At 36.3% G+C, this 14199-nt stretch overlaps 1 protein-coding gene across 7 annotated transcripts; it reads left to right on the top strand.

Annotated features, from left to right (window-relative positions):
• Positions 1 to 268: 268 nt before the first annotated feature.
• Positions 269 to 13588, top strand: LOC103416930 (acetyl-coenzyme A synthetase, chloroplastic/glyoxysomal). Of its 7 annotated transcripts, XR_003770562.2 has the most exons (20): positions 299 to 1105; positions 1237 to 1380; positions 1477 to 1632; positions 1731 to 1853; positions 1937 to 2105; positions 2236 to 2318; positions 2506 to 2607; positions 2681 to 2769; positions 2886 to 2976; positions 3708 to 3821; positions 4405 to 4481; positions 4564 to 4642; positions 4855 to 4923; positions 5028 to 5203; positions 5382 to 5438; positions 5611 to 5701; positions 6031 to 6129; positions 6291 to 6487; positions 10247 to 10320; positions 10459 to 10813. XR_003770562.2 is itself a non-coding variant. In XM_008355136.4 (19 exons), the coding sequence occupies exons 1-18, from the start codon at positions 951 to 953 to the stop codon at positions 6474 to 6476; spliced, it is 2052 nt and encodes a 683-aa protein (XP_008353358.3). In that variant the 5' UTR covers positions 269 to 950; the 3' UTR covers positions 6477 to 6487; positions 10247 to 10813. The 7 variants fall into 7 exon arrangements, 5 of the variants coding, with proteins under 5 accessions (XP_008353358.3, XP_070672855.1, XP_070672854.1 ...); XM_008355136.4 differs by having other exon boundaries at positions 269 to 1105; positions 1485 to 1632; positions 10247 to 10813; XM_070816754.1 differs by lacking the exons at positions 10247 to 10320; positions 10459 to 10813 and adding an exon at positions 13423 to 13588.
• The last annotated feature ends 611 nt before the right edge of the window (positions 13589 to 14199 follow it).

Genomic DNA, 14199 nt, shown 5'->3' with positions numbered 1-14199 from the left:
TTTTCTAAACCCATGTGTTATTTGTACTTTGTGTGATTCCTATTTTTGCCAATTTAGTTAATTTTACTTTCTTGCATTTTTTTTATTTTAATTCGTGATCTCAATTGAATGGTAAGTTATTCATATCAATTTTTGTAGAGAATAAGCTGTTTATACTATGATTACTTTATTTTTATTTTCATATTTTCTAATTATTTACTTTTACAAGTGAACATCGTTGAACAATGAACCGTATAAATCCTCTGACGTGGACTGCACGTGCGTAGGTATGTAAGGTGAGGGGTGTGAAATCCTGGATATGGTAGGTGCAGTCTGTCTGCCTGCAGTAGCGATCGACATTGGAGTGGAAAAGCTTTTCCACAGTCAAAGTATTCAGTGGAGAGTGGAGAGAGAAAAGGATATTCTATTCTATGTCACTGCCTGCCAGCTTTGAAACGTTTGTTTAATGGGTGAAAAGTCACAACTCAATGAAATCAGACAGCTTAACTTGAACGAACGAACGCAGAAGCAAGACCAAGAGGAGAGAGAAAGGAAACTAGACTAATTTTAATATTAAAAATTCTATGACTACCTCTATCTCTACCTGGAGAGGAGGAGGAGGGGTTGTTATAATAATCTTCATAATCTTATCCTTGCAGAGGGTCAGGGTTTTGCATATCATCAGAATCATCATCACACTCCTCCGTTGGCCATATATTCCCTTTCCGCTCTCCACGGAAGAAGAAAGTCAATTCCAGACTCCAATTCCAATTCGCTGAGTCGTCTTCTTCTTCTTTGACGAAGAGGAGGAAAAAGGAGGACTTCTTTGTGGGCGTCGCCCAGATTTAAATCCTGCAGTTGGGACATGGAATCATCAACGCCTGATCATGCCGATCATCATGCTGCTAACAACAACAACAAGAAGCCTCGTAATAATCCAAATTTGATTACGACAAGCGATCACCTGCGGCATGTGGAGTCGATGGCCACAATGCCTTCCGGCGCCGGAAACATTTCCCACCCGAACGCTGTCATTCTCGGAGAATCTCTCGCTTCTGAAGAGAACGATCTCGTCTTTCCCAGCGACCACTTCTCCCGTCAGGCCCACGTCTCCTCTCCCCAACAGGTACGGTACCTTGGCTATCTTCCTTCCATTTATTAATTCTTCTCTCAGTTCTCCGCGCTTTGCACTTCCACTTCCAACAACATCATCTAACCTCTTAATCCTATCTTATTACCCTCTTCCTCCCCCTTCAGTATCTGGAGATGTACAAACGGTCCATCGAGGACCCCGCCGGATTTTGGTCCGACATCGCTGCCACCTTCTTTTGGAAACAGAAATGGGGCCAACCAGTGTACTCGGAGAATCTTGATGTCAGGAAAGGCGATATCCGAATTGAGGTCTTTCTTTTGATTCCTTTTTTCTGATTCGATTTGATTTGCTTGCCTTGCCTTGCCTTGCCTTTTTTTGAGTTTAGAAAGTTTTGATTTGAGCAGTGGTTCAGGGGCGGTATCACCAACATCTGCTACAATTGCCTTGACACAAATGTTGAAGCTGGACTTGGTGACAAAATTGCCTTCTACTGGGAAGGCAATGAGCTTGGTGTTGATGCCACTTTAACTTACACCCAGCTTCTCCACAACGTTTGCCAGGTCGGTCCGTCTATCAATCTGCCTGGGAATGCGAGTTGCTTCATAAAACTAATAAGCAAAATATCTCACCTTTTCTTACCTCTACCATTCATTCGCAGCTTGCGAACTATTTGAAAGATGTTGGAGTTAAAAAGGGTGATGCTGTTGTGGTTTACCTGCCCATGTTAATGGAACTTCCAATTACAATGCTTGCTTGTGCCCGCATTGGTGCCGTTCACTCGGTATTGCACCATCTTTCTCTTTGCTTTCCAGCATCCTCCAATGATTTCTTTTTCATACTTAATTGCCTTTTCCAATCTTTCAGGTTGTCTTTGCCGGATTTTCTGCGGAATCTCTTGCTCAAAGGATTGTAGATTGCAAACCGAAAGTTGTAATCACTTGCAATGCTGTTAAAAGAGGTTCTAAGGTTATCCACCTCAAAGATATAGTTGATGCTGCCCTTATAGAATCATCCCAAAGTGGGGTTTCTGTAGGTATGGAAATTAGCAAATTGATATGTGATCTATGGAATGACCTATATGTGTGTGTGGGTATGGCGAGGCAATGCACAGTTTTTATGTAAAAGTTCTCTGTATCATGACATATGGTGCCCTGTTTGAGCAGATGTATGCTTAACTTATGAAAATCAATTGGCTATGAAGAGGGAAAGTACTAAATGGCTGGAAGGAAGGGATGTATGGTGGCAGGTTAGCACTTGTACTAGCACCTCTTGATATAGACTTCCATGAGGAAAGAATTCTTTTGTTTGTAACATGCATGCTGCATTGTGTGCTTTTCCTATATTATTGTTTCATCATATGCTTATGATTGACCTGAATGTTTGTCTTACGGACGGTTGTGACTGATGAGTGATGACCCATGATTATCTCCCAGGATGTCATACCTAAATATCCAACTACTTGTGCAGTGGACTGGGTTGATGCAGAAGATCCACTTTTTCTGCTCTATACCAGTGGGAGCACTGGCAAACCGAAGGTAATCTATGTTCCATACTTCAAATAATTTTTTTCTTCTCCCTGTGGATTCTTCTAATAATAAGCTCTTATAGGGAGTTCTCCACACAACTGGAGGATATATGGTGTACGCTGCCACAACATTTAAATATGCATTTGATTACAGCTCATCCGACATCTACTGGTATCCTTCAAAACCCTAAGCTTATCATTAATGTTATTTTGATTTTCCTCATGTGAAAGAAACTTGCTTTGTTCTGATGTTTTTTGTTGCTGAACATGGCTTTATCTTTAATTTAGGTGTACTGCTGACTGTGGTTGGATCACTGGGCACAGCTATGTCACTTATGGACCCCTGCTTAATGGAGCAACTGCTGTTTTATATGAAGGGGTAACTAATAGACAGATTAATGTATACATATTATCGTTTTACATGTAACTGTAAGAGAGGAACCTAATATATATATCTGAAGAAAAAGCCGACATCTCTAGTCAGGCACTTGGAAGCCTTCGGAAAAAAAGAAAAAGAGTATACCAAGAAGAAGCTGGACAGCTAGGTTTAAAGATTAATGTTTTTTTTCTTTTGACTTTTTATTTTTTACCAGTGTAGTACTCTCCTTAGCGGAAGGTCTTTAGTTGGACATATACTATTGTTTAAAGGGTGGATAGGTTCTTATGTTAAAAAGGGTAACCCCTCTGTTGTAAACTAACCATTGGACTCAGAGTAACTTAATAATGCCTTTATTTCCTCAAGAAGGCAAAATAACAAACAGTAGTTCACTAGTATGAATATGACATTTAATTAAAATTTGTATGTGTTTACTTATGGTGAGAAGAATCACGTATCACTGTCTATGATCTATATAAATTTTTAAATTCTTTGAACATTATACTATAAATGAAATGAACTCTTCTAGTGCTAAATACATAATTATATTCAGAACACTGACTAGCTGTATCTAAATATGTGGATATTGCCAGAGGATCTCATGTTTAAAGAGCGCTACAGTAAGATTGATTATGGTTTATTTTTTGGTGCATATGCTTGCTCTAATTCTTGCTGAATTGGATTTCCTATGTTGACATTTCATGTAGCTGTTACTATCCGTGTATATGTTGCAGGCTCCAAATTATCCTGATCCTGGACGCTGTTGGGATGTTGTTGATAAATACAAAGTGACCATATTTTATACTGCCCCCACATTAGTGCGGTCCCTCATGCGTGATAGTGACAAGGTAAGATATTAGCCATTCCTTCGTTATATATGGATGTGATTATTTTAATGTGTTTGTTATTGATCCAGATGATTTTATAAGTTTATGATGGATGTTAGCAGCTATGTACAGAAAAAAAAAAAAAAGCATTTCTCTATTTTGTTTCTTGGTTAATCATTTCCCAAACGTTTTTTTTCTTCCTTAAATCTAATGGATATTTTCATTAACTGGACATGATTTTGTTGAAGTATAAAGCTTGTCTGTGTTTTTAGGCTATAAGATCCTCTTGTCATTTGTCCCTGTTTAATTTTTGTTCTTTTGTTCCATCAAAGATGCTCCTCTGTCATACATATCTGGTTTTCTTGGGTGTCCCACCTCTCGATGTATCTTATTAAATTAACATCAAGAAATCAGTCCTCTTTATATTCTCCGTCATTTACTATCTGCATTGCAAGATTTGCCATTCTACATAGTGTTCTGTTTCTGTATCCATGGTGGTTTTGTTGTCTGGATAAGGCTAAGATTCCAGTACCCCTTACATAATGCCTTAAGTATTTATGGATGTGTGTGTTCTTTGAATTTTATTTATTTATGTATTATGCAGTATGTTACACGATACTCGCGAAAATCCTTACGGGTCCTTGGAAGTGTAGGCGAGCCTATTAACCCAAGTGCATGGAGGTTCTCATCTCTTTTGTTGTCTGATTCAAAAGCTTCACTTCACACCCAAAAAGAGTTATTAACCCAACGCTGTTTGGTACAGGTGGTTTTTCAACGTGGTTGGAGATTCAAAATGTCCTATTTCCGACACTTGGTGGCAAACTGAAACTGGTGGCTTTATGGTATTGTAGTACTGTTCTTATATAGTTTTCATCCCTCGCTCCATTGACTGGTGTTAAGCAGAAATGTTAGTGGCACGGGAAAATTCCTCAAGATCTTACTTCGTTAAAAACTCCTCTCACCACACTTATGTGCCAATATGTATGTGCATTCACCTGGACTTCCATCAGTGAGATGTTTTAACTTGAAATGCTTGGCTTTCTTTACCTGACAGATAACTCCACTACCGGGTGCCTGGCCACAGAAACCTGGTTCTGCTACTTTCCCTTTCTTTGGGGTGCAGGTATTTTATTCTAATCTAGTTTATGGATCTCATAAAGTATCCTCTTTTTATACTTTTGAATCTGTAAGATCTAATCTTAATAATTATTTTGCTTGTAACTGTAGGCTGTCATAGTTGATGAAAAGGGTGTTGAGATTGAAGGGGAATGCAGTGGCTATCTGTGTGTAAAAAGCTCATGGCCTGGGGCTTTCCGAACTCTATACGGTGATCACGAAAGATACGAAACCACTTACTTTAAACCTTTCCCCGGATATTATTTTAGTGGTGATGGATGCAGCAGGTAAGTAATAACATCACATTGCAATTGCATTAGTGTGAATGCTAACAAGTGTTATGCACGGAGATTTTTGTTTCCAGGACGAGATTCGATTCCTTTTTTGAGTTTAGAGTATAGGATTTATTTATTAGGACTTCTTCTAATGTGATATAAAACTAAGTGTTACACATCAATGTCTCAGGGACAAGGATGGATATCACTGGCTTACAGGAAGGGTTGATGATGTTATCAACGTTAGGTATTTTTGGATTCCATAAACTACGTGCATATAATTTTTCAATCTTGATGTTTGTACGAGTTAGCTAAACGTAGTGATAGGATAACGTGTGGATTTCTTAGGATGTAATGTGGACGACTGTGTGATTGTTGTTTATTCCTTTTGTTCAATGATAAAATCATAATATGTGCAGTGGACATCGAATTGGTACAGCAGAAGTGGAATCTGCTCTGGTCTCCCATCCCCAGTGTGCTGAAGCTGCTGTGGTTGGCATTGAGCATGAAGTACGTGGATGTGACACAATAACTGAGTTTAACAGATTAGGATCCTTGGAGGAGAGAACCCAAACTTTAACCTTTAATGTGACACATTCAAGTACTAAGAAATTTGAACCCCTAACATTGAAATAAAAATCATATCCCACTAGAGAAGAATAAACTCTAATGAAATTGTCTTTCTACAATCTGCATTGAAAATCTGGTAAATTATCTCCATATACTTCGCATTGTGTTATGAATTGTGCATGACATATCTAAGAGAGAGCAAGAGAGCGGGAGGGAGTGGCAGATGCTTGCGCCTAGTATGTCTGAACAAAATTACTTTCTTTCTATAGGTTAAAGGACAAGGTATATATGCCTTTGTTACTCTTGTGGAAGGTGTACCTTACAGTGAAGAACTCCGGAAAAGCCTTGTACTGGCTGTGAGAAAGCAGGTATGTATCTAGTTCTGCGTCTAAGTTTTCTATTGCACCTTGTTTGTTGCAGTGCAAGTGCAACGGCACTCTAGTCTTGTGCTGTTCAGAGTCCGGGAAATTTCAGATCTGATGGTTTCGGGTTAAAAATTGTTAAATTCTGGAATGTAAACATTTTTCAGATAGGAGCATTTGCAGCACCGGACAGAATCCACTGGGCCCCTGGCCTTCCGAAAACAAGGAGTGGGAAGATCATGAGGAGGATTCTGAGGAAGATCGCTTCTAGACAGTTAGATGAGCTTGGAGACACCAGCACCCTTGCGGAACCAAATGTGGTCGATCAACTTATTGCTCTCGCAGATGTCTAGCAAGTACGGAGGTAGGTTAAATTATTCGACCTGCAGCACTTTCCAAAAATTATCAATTGCACAGGATTAAACCTAAAAATACTTCTAGAAATTTTGTTACATGTGTCACTTTGCTTCCTTTTTATCCAAATGATTCACTTTCTACGCAACTACTTACACTACTGAACTCATTATGGATCCATTTCAGATTTTATTTGATTTTAGTTTTCAGTTTTCGTCTTTTGTCCTAGAGACACATAAAAGTATATGGTGGAAGAGAGGGATAAATGTGTGGTTGGAGGGATAAACGGTATACTGAAAGGCAATTACTGACATGAACTAATGGAATCAATGATTAAACACGTTGACACATGTCAATTTCCTAAGATGGTGGTAACAGTCATCACCTAGTTAAGGTGGTGAGCAAATTCGGACTTTGTGTAAAGCGTAGGTTTATGTATATTTAAAATAACCTAAATAATAGATTAATTTAAACCAAATTAAACTTGTAAGCGCACGAATCAATTACAGGAATATATGCAAATATGAGGTTGATCCCATAGGAATTGCTTTAACACCAATTTAACCAGCCAATTATGCGAAACTTAACGTAGAAAAACAAATGATTGATTGATTATGAAAAGTAATTAAAGCTACAACTTATAATAAAATCTGAAAGATGAATAATGAAAACACACAACGAATGAAAGTTTAAACAAATTAAGATGATGAAAGCCTAAGGTCAAGAATCCACCAATAACAATCATTTCCCTTTTCTTTAAGCCGATTACTATTCAATTACCATGCCAATATTTAAGGTTTCGTGGTCAGGCATCAACTCATATGTCTATATTGGTTAGGCATTTAGTTAAACACATAAAAATCCATTAAGAAATGAAGAATCATGTGAACCAAGTAGGACTAGTTTGATATTGGTCATCCTCACTAGTTTTCTACTCTTCTTAATCTTAGTTCCAATAAATCTAATTGATTGGTCGTCCTTTTAGATTTACCTAAATATTTAAAACAAATTCACAATGATGGGCAATCACAAGAACATTCGAAACTAGAATAAATTACACACAAATATTAAGAATTAAACATGGCATGTAATCGAATAATAATCAACAAAATACTTCGGAAATAATCATATCATGGTTTCATCATAAACCTTAGAGAAGTAACTTAGTTACACATAGAAATAAAAATAAAGGAAAGATGGAACTCGGAGTCCATGACAAAGTACGTCCCTAAGCTCTTATTCTCACATTGCGTAGATGGTAAATGGTAGCATAGTGTGGTGGTGATGTGGGGGATATTCGTAGAGAGAGCTTAGGATGCATTATTTATACTAGAAAAACCCTAAAAGGTTTGGCAGAAAAAAAAAAAAAAACTCCTAAACAATTAATGACACAAACTAGGAAAGAATCCTTCTTGGCTTGGGAAACAAGTCATTTGTCTTGCACGCCAGTTTTGAGGTCAAATTTTCCGGAAAATTCTGTAAAAATATGAGAACCTTAGATTTATGTCTTATCTTTCCAATAATATATCGCACACCACTAGGAAAAATTGGGAAAGGCTCCAAATCTTCATTCTCCCACAGCTGCGCAATTTTGATGAGAACGCAAATCTTGCGGGATTGATTTGTAAAATTGGAATGAATGACTATGGAAAAATATGAGATTCAGACACAATGATCTTCAGCCTCTTAGCTTCCTTCTCCAATTGGCGTTGCATTAAAATTCATCCGGAAAGTCGAATTATTAGCAAAAACAACTTGAGTGCGCGTATTGGCTAAAACTGAGAAAAGGAAAGTAATAAGGCTCTTTTATAATCAATTCCTTAACAAAACCTAGGGATAATTAACATGAAAATATGATAAATAATGTACCTATCATAGGCAGTGGCGAAGCCAGGATTTGCCGAGGGGAGGGGCGAAATTCAAAAGAATGTAATGTTCAATCGAAGCGGTTGCTTTCACATTGAAGAGTGCAAAGTTTTAAATCAATATTCATAACAGAAAATAGTCTCTTTACCAATGCGGTTGTAAGCGATAATATCAAAGCCATGTAACAAGCTTAAATTGGTTAGGATTAGATTCTTAAAGACGTTAGGCGCTAGTTAGGCAGCGGACTGGAGCCTAGCAGCTAGGCGCCTAGGCAAGATTTAGGCAGAAGTCTAGATGGATTTAAATGAATTTCTTTTATCGTAAAATAAGCATTGAACAATATTTACATTATTTTTAAAAAATTAATACAATATTTATAATAATGTGAAAGTTTATAATAAATAAGCTAGGAGTCTTAAAAAGAGGGGAAAAAAAATACATACAAGAATAATAAATAAATAAAAGAGAGAAATGGGTTAACAAACCACAAAAAAAGATGGGTTAGAAGAGAAAAAAAAATAGTGGGGAAAATATAATACTTGAGTAATCACTGGGAAGTACTCAATTTAGGACAAGGATTGTCTGCCCTCCACTTCCGGTGCCCTTCCCGTGCCCTCCTATTTTGTGTGGTCACGGTTAAGCCACGTTAACATTTTATATTTTTTTTATAGATATAATAAGACAAAAATGAATTGTAATATAAAATATTGACGTGGCTTAACCGTGACCACACAAATAGAATGGCACGAGGAGGGTACCGGAAGTTGAGGGCAGACAATCTTTATCCCTCAATTTACTGACCAAATGATATGGGCCAATAAAGTCAGCACAGCTGTCCCTTTAATTCTTTGTTACACTTTCGCTATGTTAAGAACCAAACATATCGACCAGCCTTTATCCTGTTTTCCAAACATATGCTATCATGCTATCCAAACAGGTCTTCTCCCTCACTGAAATACTACTAGCCTTCGGCCCTGTTTGGGATTGAGGTGATTTAAAAAAAAGCCACTGTGAAAAAAAGCTGAGGGTCATTTTTGTGTTTGGTAAACTGAAAAAAAAGGGCTTATTTTGGAAGCTGCTGTGAGAATAAGCTGAAAATCAAAGGAAAAGCTGAAGCTGCTATTTGCTGCTTTGAAAAAAAAGCCAGTTTTTTCAAAGCACACAGAGCTACAGTGCTCCTTTAATGAAAAGACACACTATCATCCTGCTTTTTTTTCCAAAAGCACTTTCACAAAAAAGTTTACCAAACACTCTACTAGCTTTATTTCACAGCCGCTTATTCTCACAGCACAGCCGCTTATTCTCACAGCAGCTTTTTTTCAAAGCACAGCAATACCAAACCAGCCCTTCATCCCATTATCCCAAGCCATTATCCTCTCCCACCAGGGCCACCACCCAGAAGGTCGACGAGGTTGGTGACTGGTTTCTGTGCGAGGAAGTAGAAAATGGACAGCTGTGAAGTTCGTGAACAGAAAACCCAGAAAAACAGAGGGCGCCGTGAAGTTCGTGAACCATTATTTTCCGGCGAGGCGCGCGAGGGGAGTGGCGAAGACCTGGGGTTCAGTGGTGTTTCCCGGCGAGGGGAGTGGCGGCCGCCACTCCTCGCTCCCACGTGGCTTCGCCACTGATCATAGGTCCCATAGTTTTAGTGTGAACCATAAATAATGGCCAAGTGGACAAAACCAAAGAAAATCATAACTCATTCTCCTTATAAGCAATTCTCTCATGCCACTATGTATTAATTGTCTAATAGATAGATAGTGCACTTTTCAAACACGTTGCAAGAATTTATTTGACGATGACACTGATGAGTCGATATTATACTAATTTAACCTATTCTTAGTATTAATTTATTGGTTATTTTGGTGAAAGTTTGATACTGTAATTTATATTTCTAATTTAGGACATGCGACTTCCTCTTGAGAAAAAAGTGATCAAACAGATGAATTTTGGAAGGATTCCAATTGGAGAATGTTCGTGAGTCTCTCAACTTTTGCCTATCAAAGTTTCAAATTTTTCTATCAAGTAGCTTATTTATGGTGAAGAAATAAAGGAGCAACGCGCAGTGCTGTCAAAGTAACGTTTTGAGCTTATTTGGGCTTTTTGGCGTCCAAGATGATGTCTTTTAGGTTTGAGGTCTTTGCAATTATGTTCGGGACATCTCAAGCTTTAATTCAAGTCGTTTTGGGCCCGTTTTGGAGCACTGAAGATCCAGAAACATGAGATTCTTTGTGACTGGGTAGATTTTCCAAAGTTTGAATAGAAATGTAATTCCTAGTTATCTTGTTATAAGTTTTGAAGTTTTTAGAAGACCTTTTATAGTAAGGATTTTATTTTGTGGTAGTATTATTGAGCCGTTAGGGCCGATGAACACATCGATTTGGAGAACTTGGCTATGCTTTGACGATTTGTATTCCAATGTGTTTTTTATCCATGTTTTAATAATATTTTCTTTTATGATTGTTCATAACTCATTCTCTTTTGCTAGGGCGAGGACATGAGCCTTAGCAAGAATATGTAGTTTCTTTTCAATTTACTCATGATATTATGCATGTAGATTTGAATTATTAATCACCGTGTTTAAACTATATATTTGTCATAATGATTGATCACCATTATGATATTTAGAAAAGTAATTTGATGTAATTTTGGTCGGAGGTCTGTCCCTGAAATTGACGAAGGCTTCTTGTGATTGATGTGTGTGTAATTTCACTTAGGATGAATATCATGTCTTAGGGATTGCATGGTTTTTCAAAGGATTTTCACAAAACTTAATGAGTCTTACATATTTAGATTTGATCTGAATACTATAGATGGGCTGCATATTTGATATATGTTTTAGATTGGGGGTCCGAGTAGAGCATATTTTAGGAAAACCTAACCTTCAAAGTAAGCATGTGTAATTCATAAGTAATTGGAAGAACTACGTATGATTGTTAAGGTGACGGCGGAGCTATAATTTTTAATTTGATTTTCAAAACCGTTTTCTTTTGTGTTCTTTACTTTGTAAATTTATTTAAGTATTTTTATTAAATTCCTTTTTATTATTTTAAATTCCAAAATCAAAATTTTTTTTCTTTCCAAACTTTGTTTTAAATAATTAATTAAGATTTCATATGAAATAAATTATTCATTCAATTCTTGTGGAGAACAATCTTGTTAAAGCTAACTATATTACAATTACTTTGTACCCTTGCAAGTATTTTAAGTGCTTTTATCCTTATTTTTATTTGTAGTAAAAATCCTATTAGGAAATTAACGTATGTTGCAAGCATTTTTGACGAGGACACTATTAAGACTAAATATTTTTTGCATGAGAGAATCTCTCATTACATAACCCAAAGGTCATCTAACGAACCAACCACGTGTTATGATCCACCCAAACAAACCAATGTACTGTATGCAAGAATATCTCCATCTAACATTGCATAATTGCAACTTGCACATCCAAACGTACAAACCAATGTACGTAAGAATATCTCCAAGACTCCATCTAACATTGTATTGTAAGTTTTGATAAGAGCAATACACTTGGTTAGCGCTTGTTATTCATGTGGAAATATTAGAGATCAATATTAACAATGTTTATGAGTTGATAAGGAACATGTTTATTAGGATTCAGTAGCTTGAACACTCTTGATATTATTAGAAGTCTTTCTAGCTGATATGAATAAGGGAATTCACAGTGATAAGATTAAGATCAATCAAGATTATTCAATGGGAAGAGTCCTAGTTGATTACCATTGTGTATGGTATATATATTAGGGTCCCTGTACTCTTTCTAATCACGCAAGCTTACATAAACTCAAACCCCATTCTTGAGGCCTTGCATATTGAAGAGGAGAGCTGCAGAAGGACTCTAATCCCAAAAAGCATGTCATCGTCTTCACGTAAATGGTTAACTTGGTACTGTGTCATAATATTTAGAATTCATATTCATATACAATTCAAAAATCTATATTTCGAGCTATTTTCTTTCAATTCAAGAGTATAAAAGTTTCGTATTTTTGGTTGAGTAGATCTTTAAGGGATGACTTTTGAGATGTACAGTTGGGTTTTTGAAACATAACTTGTAGACCCATAAAGGGGATGATGTTCTCATTACCTGTATTAATTCAAAAATCTGTATTTTGGTCTATTTTCTTTCAATTCAAGAGTCTAAAACTTTCGTATTCATTTTATTTTTGGTAGAGATGATCGTTAAGGGATGAGCTATGAGTTGTATAGTCGGATTTTTAAAACATAGCTCGTAGACCCATAAAGTGGGATGATGTTCTCATTACCCGTATTAATTGGAAATTTTTTATTTCGGGCTATTTTATTTCAATTCAAGGGTTTAAAAGTTTCGTATTCTTTTTATTTCTGGCAGAGTTGATCTTTAAGGGATGACGGATGAGATTTACAGTCGGATTTTTGAAACATAATTCGAAGACCCATAAAGTGGGATGATGTTCTCATTACCCGTATTAATTCAAAAATTTGTATTTTGGGCTATTTTCTTTCTATTCAATGGTCTAATAGTTTCGTATCCTCTTTATTTTTGGCAGAGATGATCTTTAAGGGATAACCTATGAGATGCACAGTCGGATTTTTGAAACATATTTTGTAGACCCATAAAGTGGGATGATGTTCTCATTACCCGTATTAATTCGAAAATTCTTATGTCGAGCTCTTTTCTTTCAATTCAACAGTCTAAAAGTTTCGTATTCTTTTTATTTCTGATAGATATGATCTTTAAGGGATGACCTATGAGATGTACGGTGGGATTTTTGAAACATAACTCGTAAATCGAATAAAGTGGGATGATGTAATCATTACTTGCATTAATTCGAAAATTTGTACAGGCTCTTTTCTTTCAATCCAATAGTCTAAAAGTTTCATATTCGTTTTAGTTTGGGCAATGATGATATATAAGGAATGACCTATGAGATGTACAGTTGAATTTTTGAAACATAGCTCGTCGACCCAAAAAGTGGGATGATGTTCTCATTACCCGTATTAATTAAAAAATCTATATTTCGGGTTCTTTTCTTTCAATTCAACAATCTAAAAGTTTCGTATTCTTTTTATTTTTGGCAGAGATGACCTTTGAAGGATTACCTATAAGATGTACAGTCGAAATTTTGAAACATTACTCGTAGACCCATAAAATGGGATGATGTTCTCAATACATGTATTAATTCCAAAAGCTATATTTCAGGCTCTTTTATTTCAATTCAACAGTATAAAAGTTTCATATTCTTTATATTTTGGCAGAGATGATCTTTAAAAGATAACCTATGAGATGTACACTCGGATTTTTGAAACATAAATTGTAGACCCATAAAGTGGGATCATGTTCTTATTGCCCGTATTAATTCGAAAATTTGTATGTCGGGCTCTTTTCTTTCAACTCAAGGGTTTAAAAGTTTTGTATTCTTTTTATTTTCAGCAGAGATGATCTTCAGGGGATGGCCTATGAGATGTACAATCGGGTTTTTGAAACATAACTTGTAGACCCATAAAGTGGGATGATGTTCTTATTACTCGTATTAATTCGAAAATCTGTATTCCGGGGTATTTTCTTTTAATTCAACAGTCTAAGAGTTTCATATTCTTTTTATTTTTGGCATATATGATCTTTAAGGGATGATCTATGAGATGTATGGTCGGATTTTTGAAACATAACTCATCAACCCATAAAGTGGGTTGATATTCTCATTACTCATATTAATTCGAAAATCTGTGTATCGGGTTCTTTTCTTCAATTCAACAGTCTAAAAGTTTCATATTCTTTTCATTTTTGGCAGTGATGATATTTAAGGGATTACCTATGAGATTTACGTCGAATTTTTGAAACATAACTCGTAGACCCAA

Source organism: Malus domestica, chromosome 17 (assembly GCF_042453785.1).
Source record: "Malus domestica chromosome 17, GDT2T_hap1".
NCBI lineage: Eukaryota > Viridiplantae > Streptophyta > Magnoliopsida > Rosales > Rosaceae > Malus > Malus domestica.
Note: the sequence above shows the minus strand (reverse complement) of the source record. Positions and strands in the feature narration are given on the sequence as shown.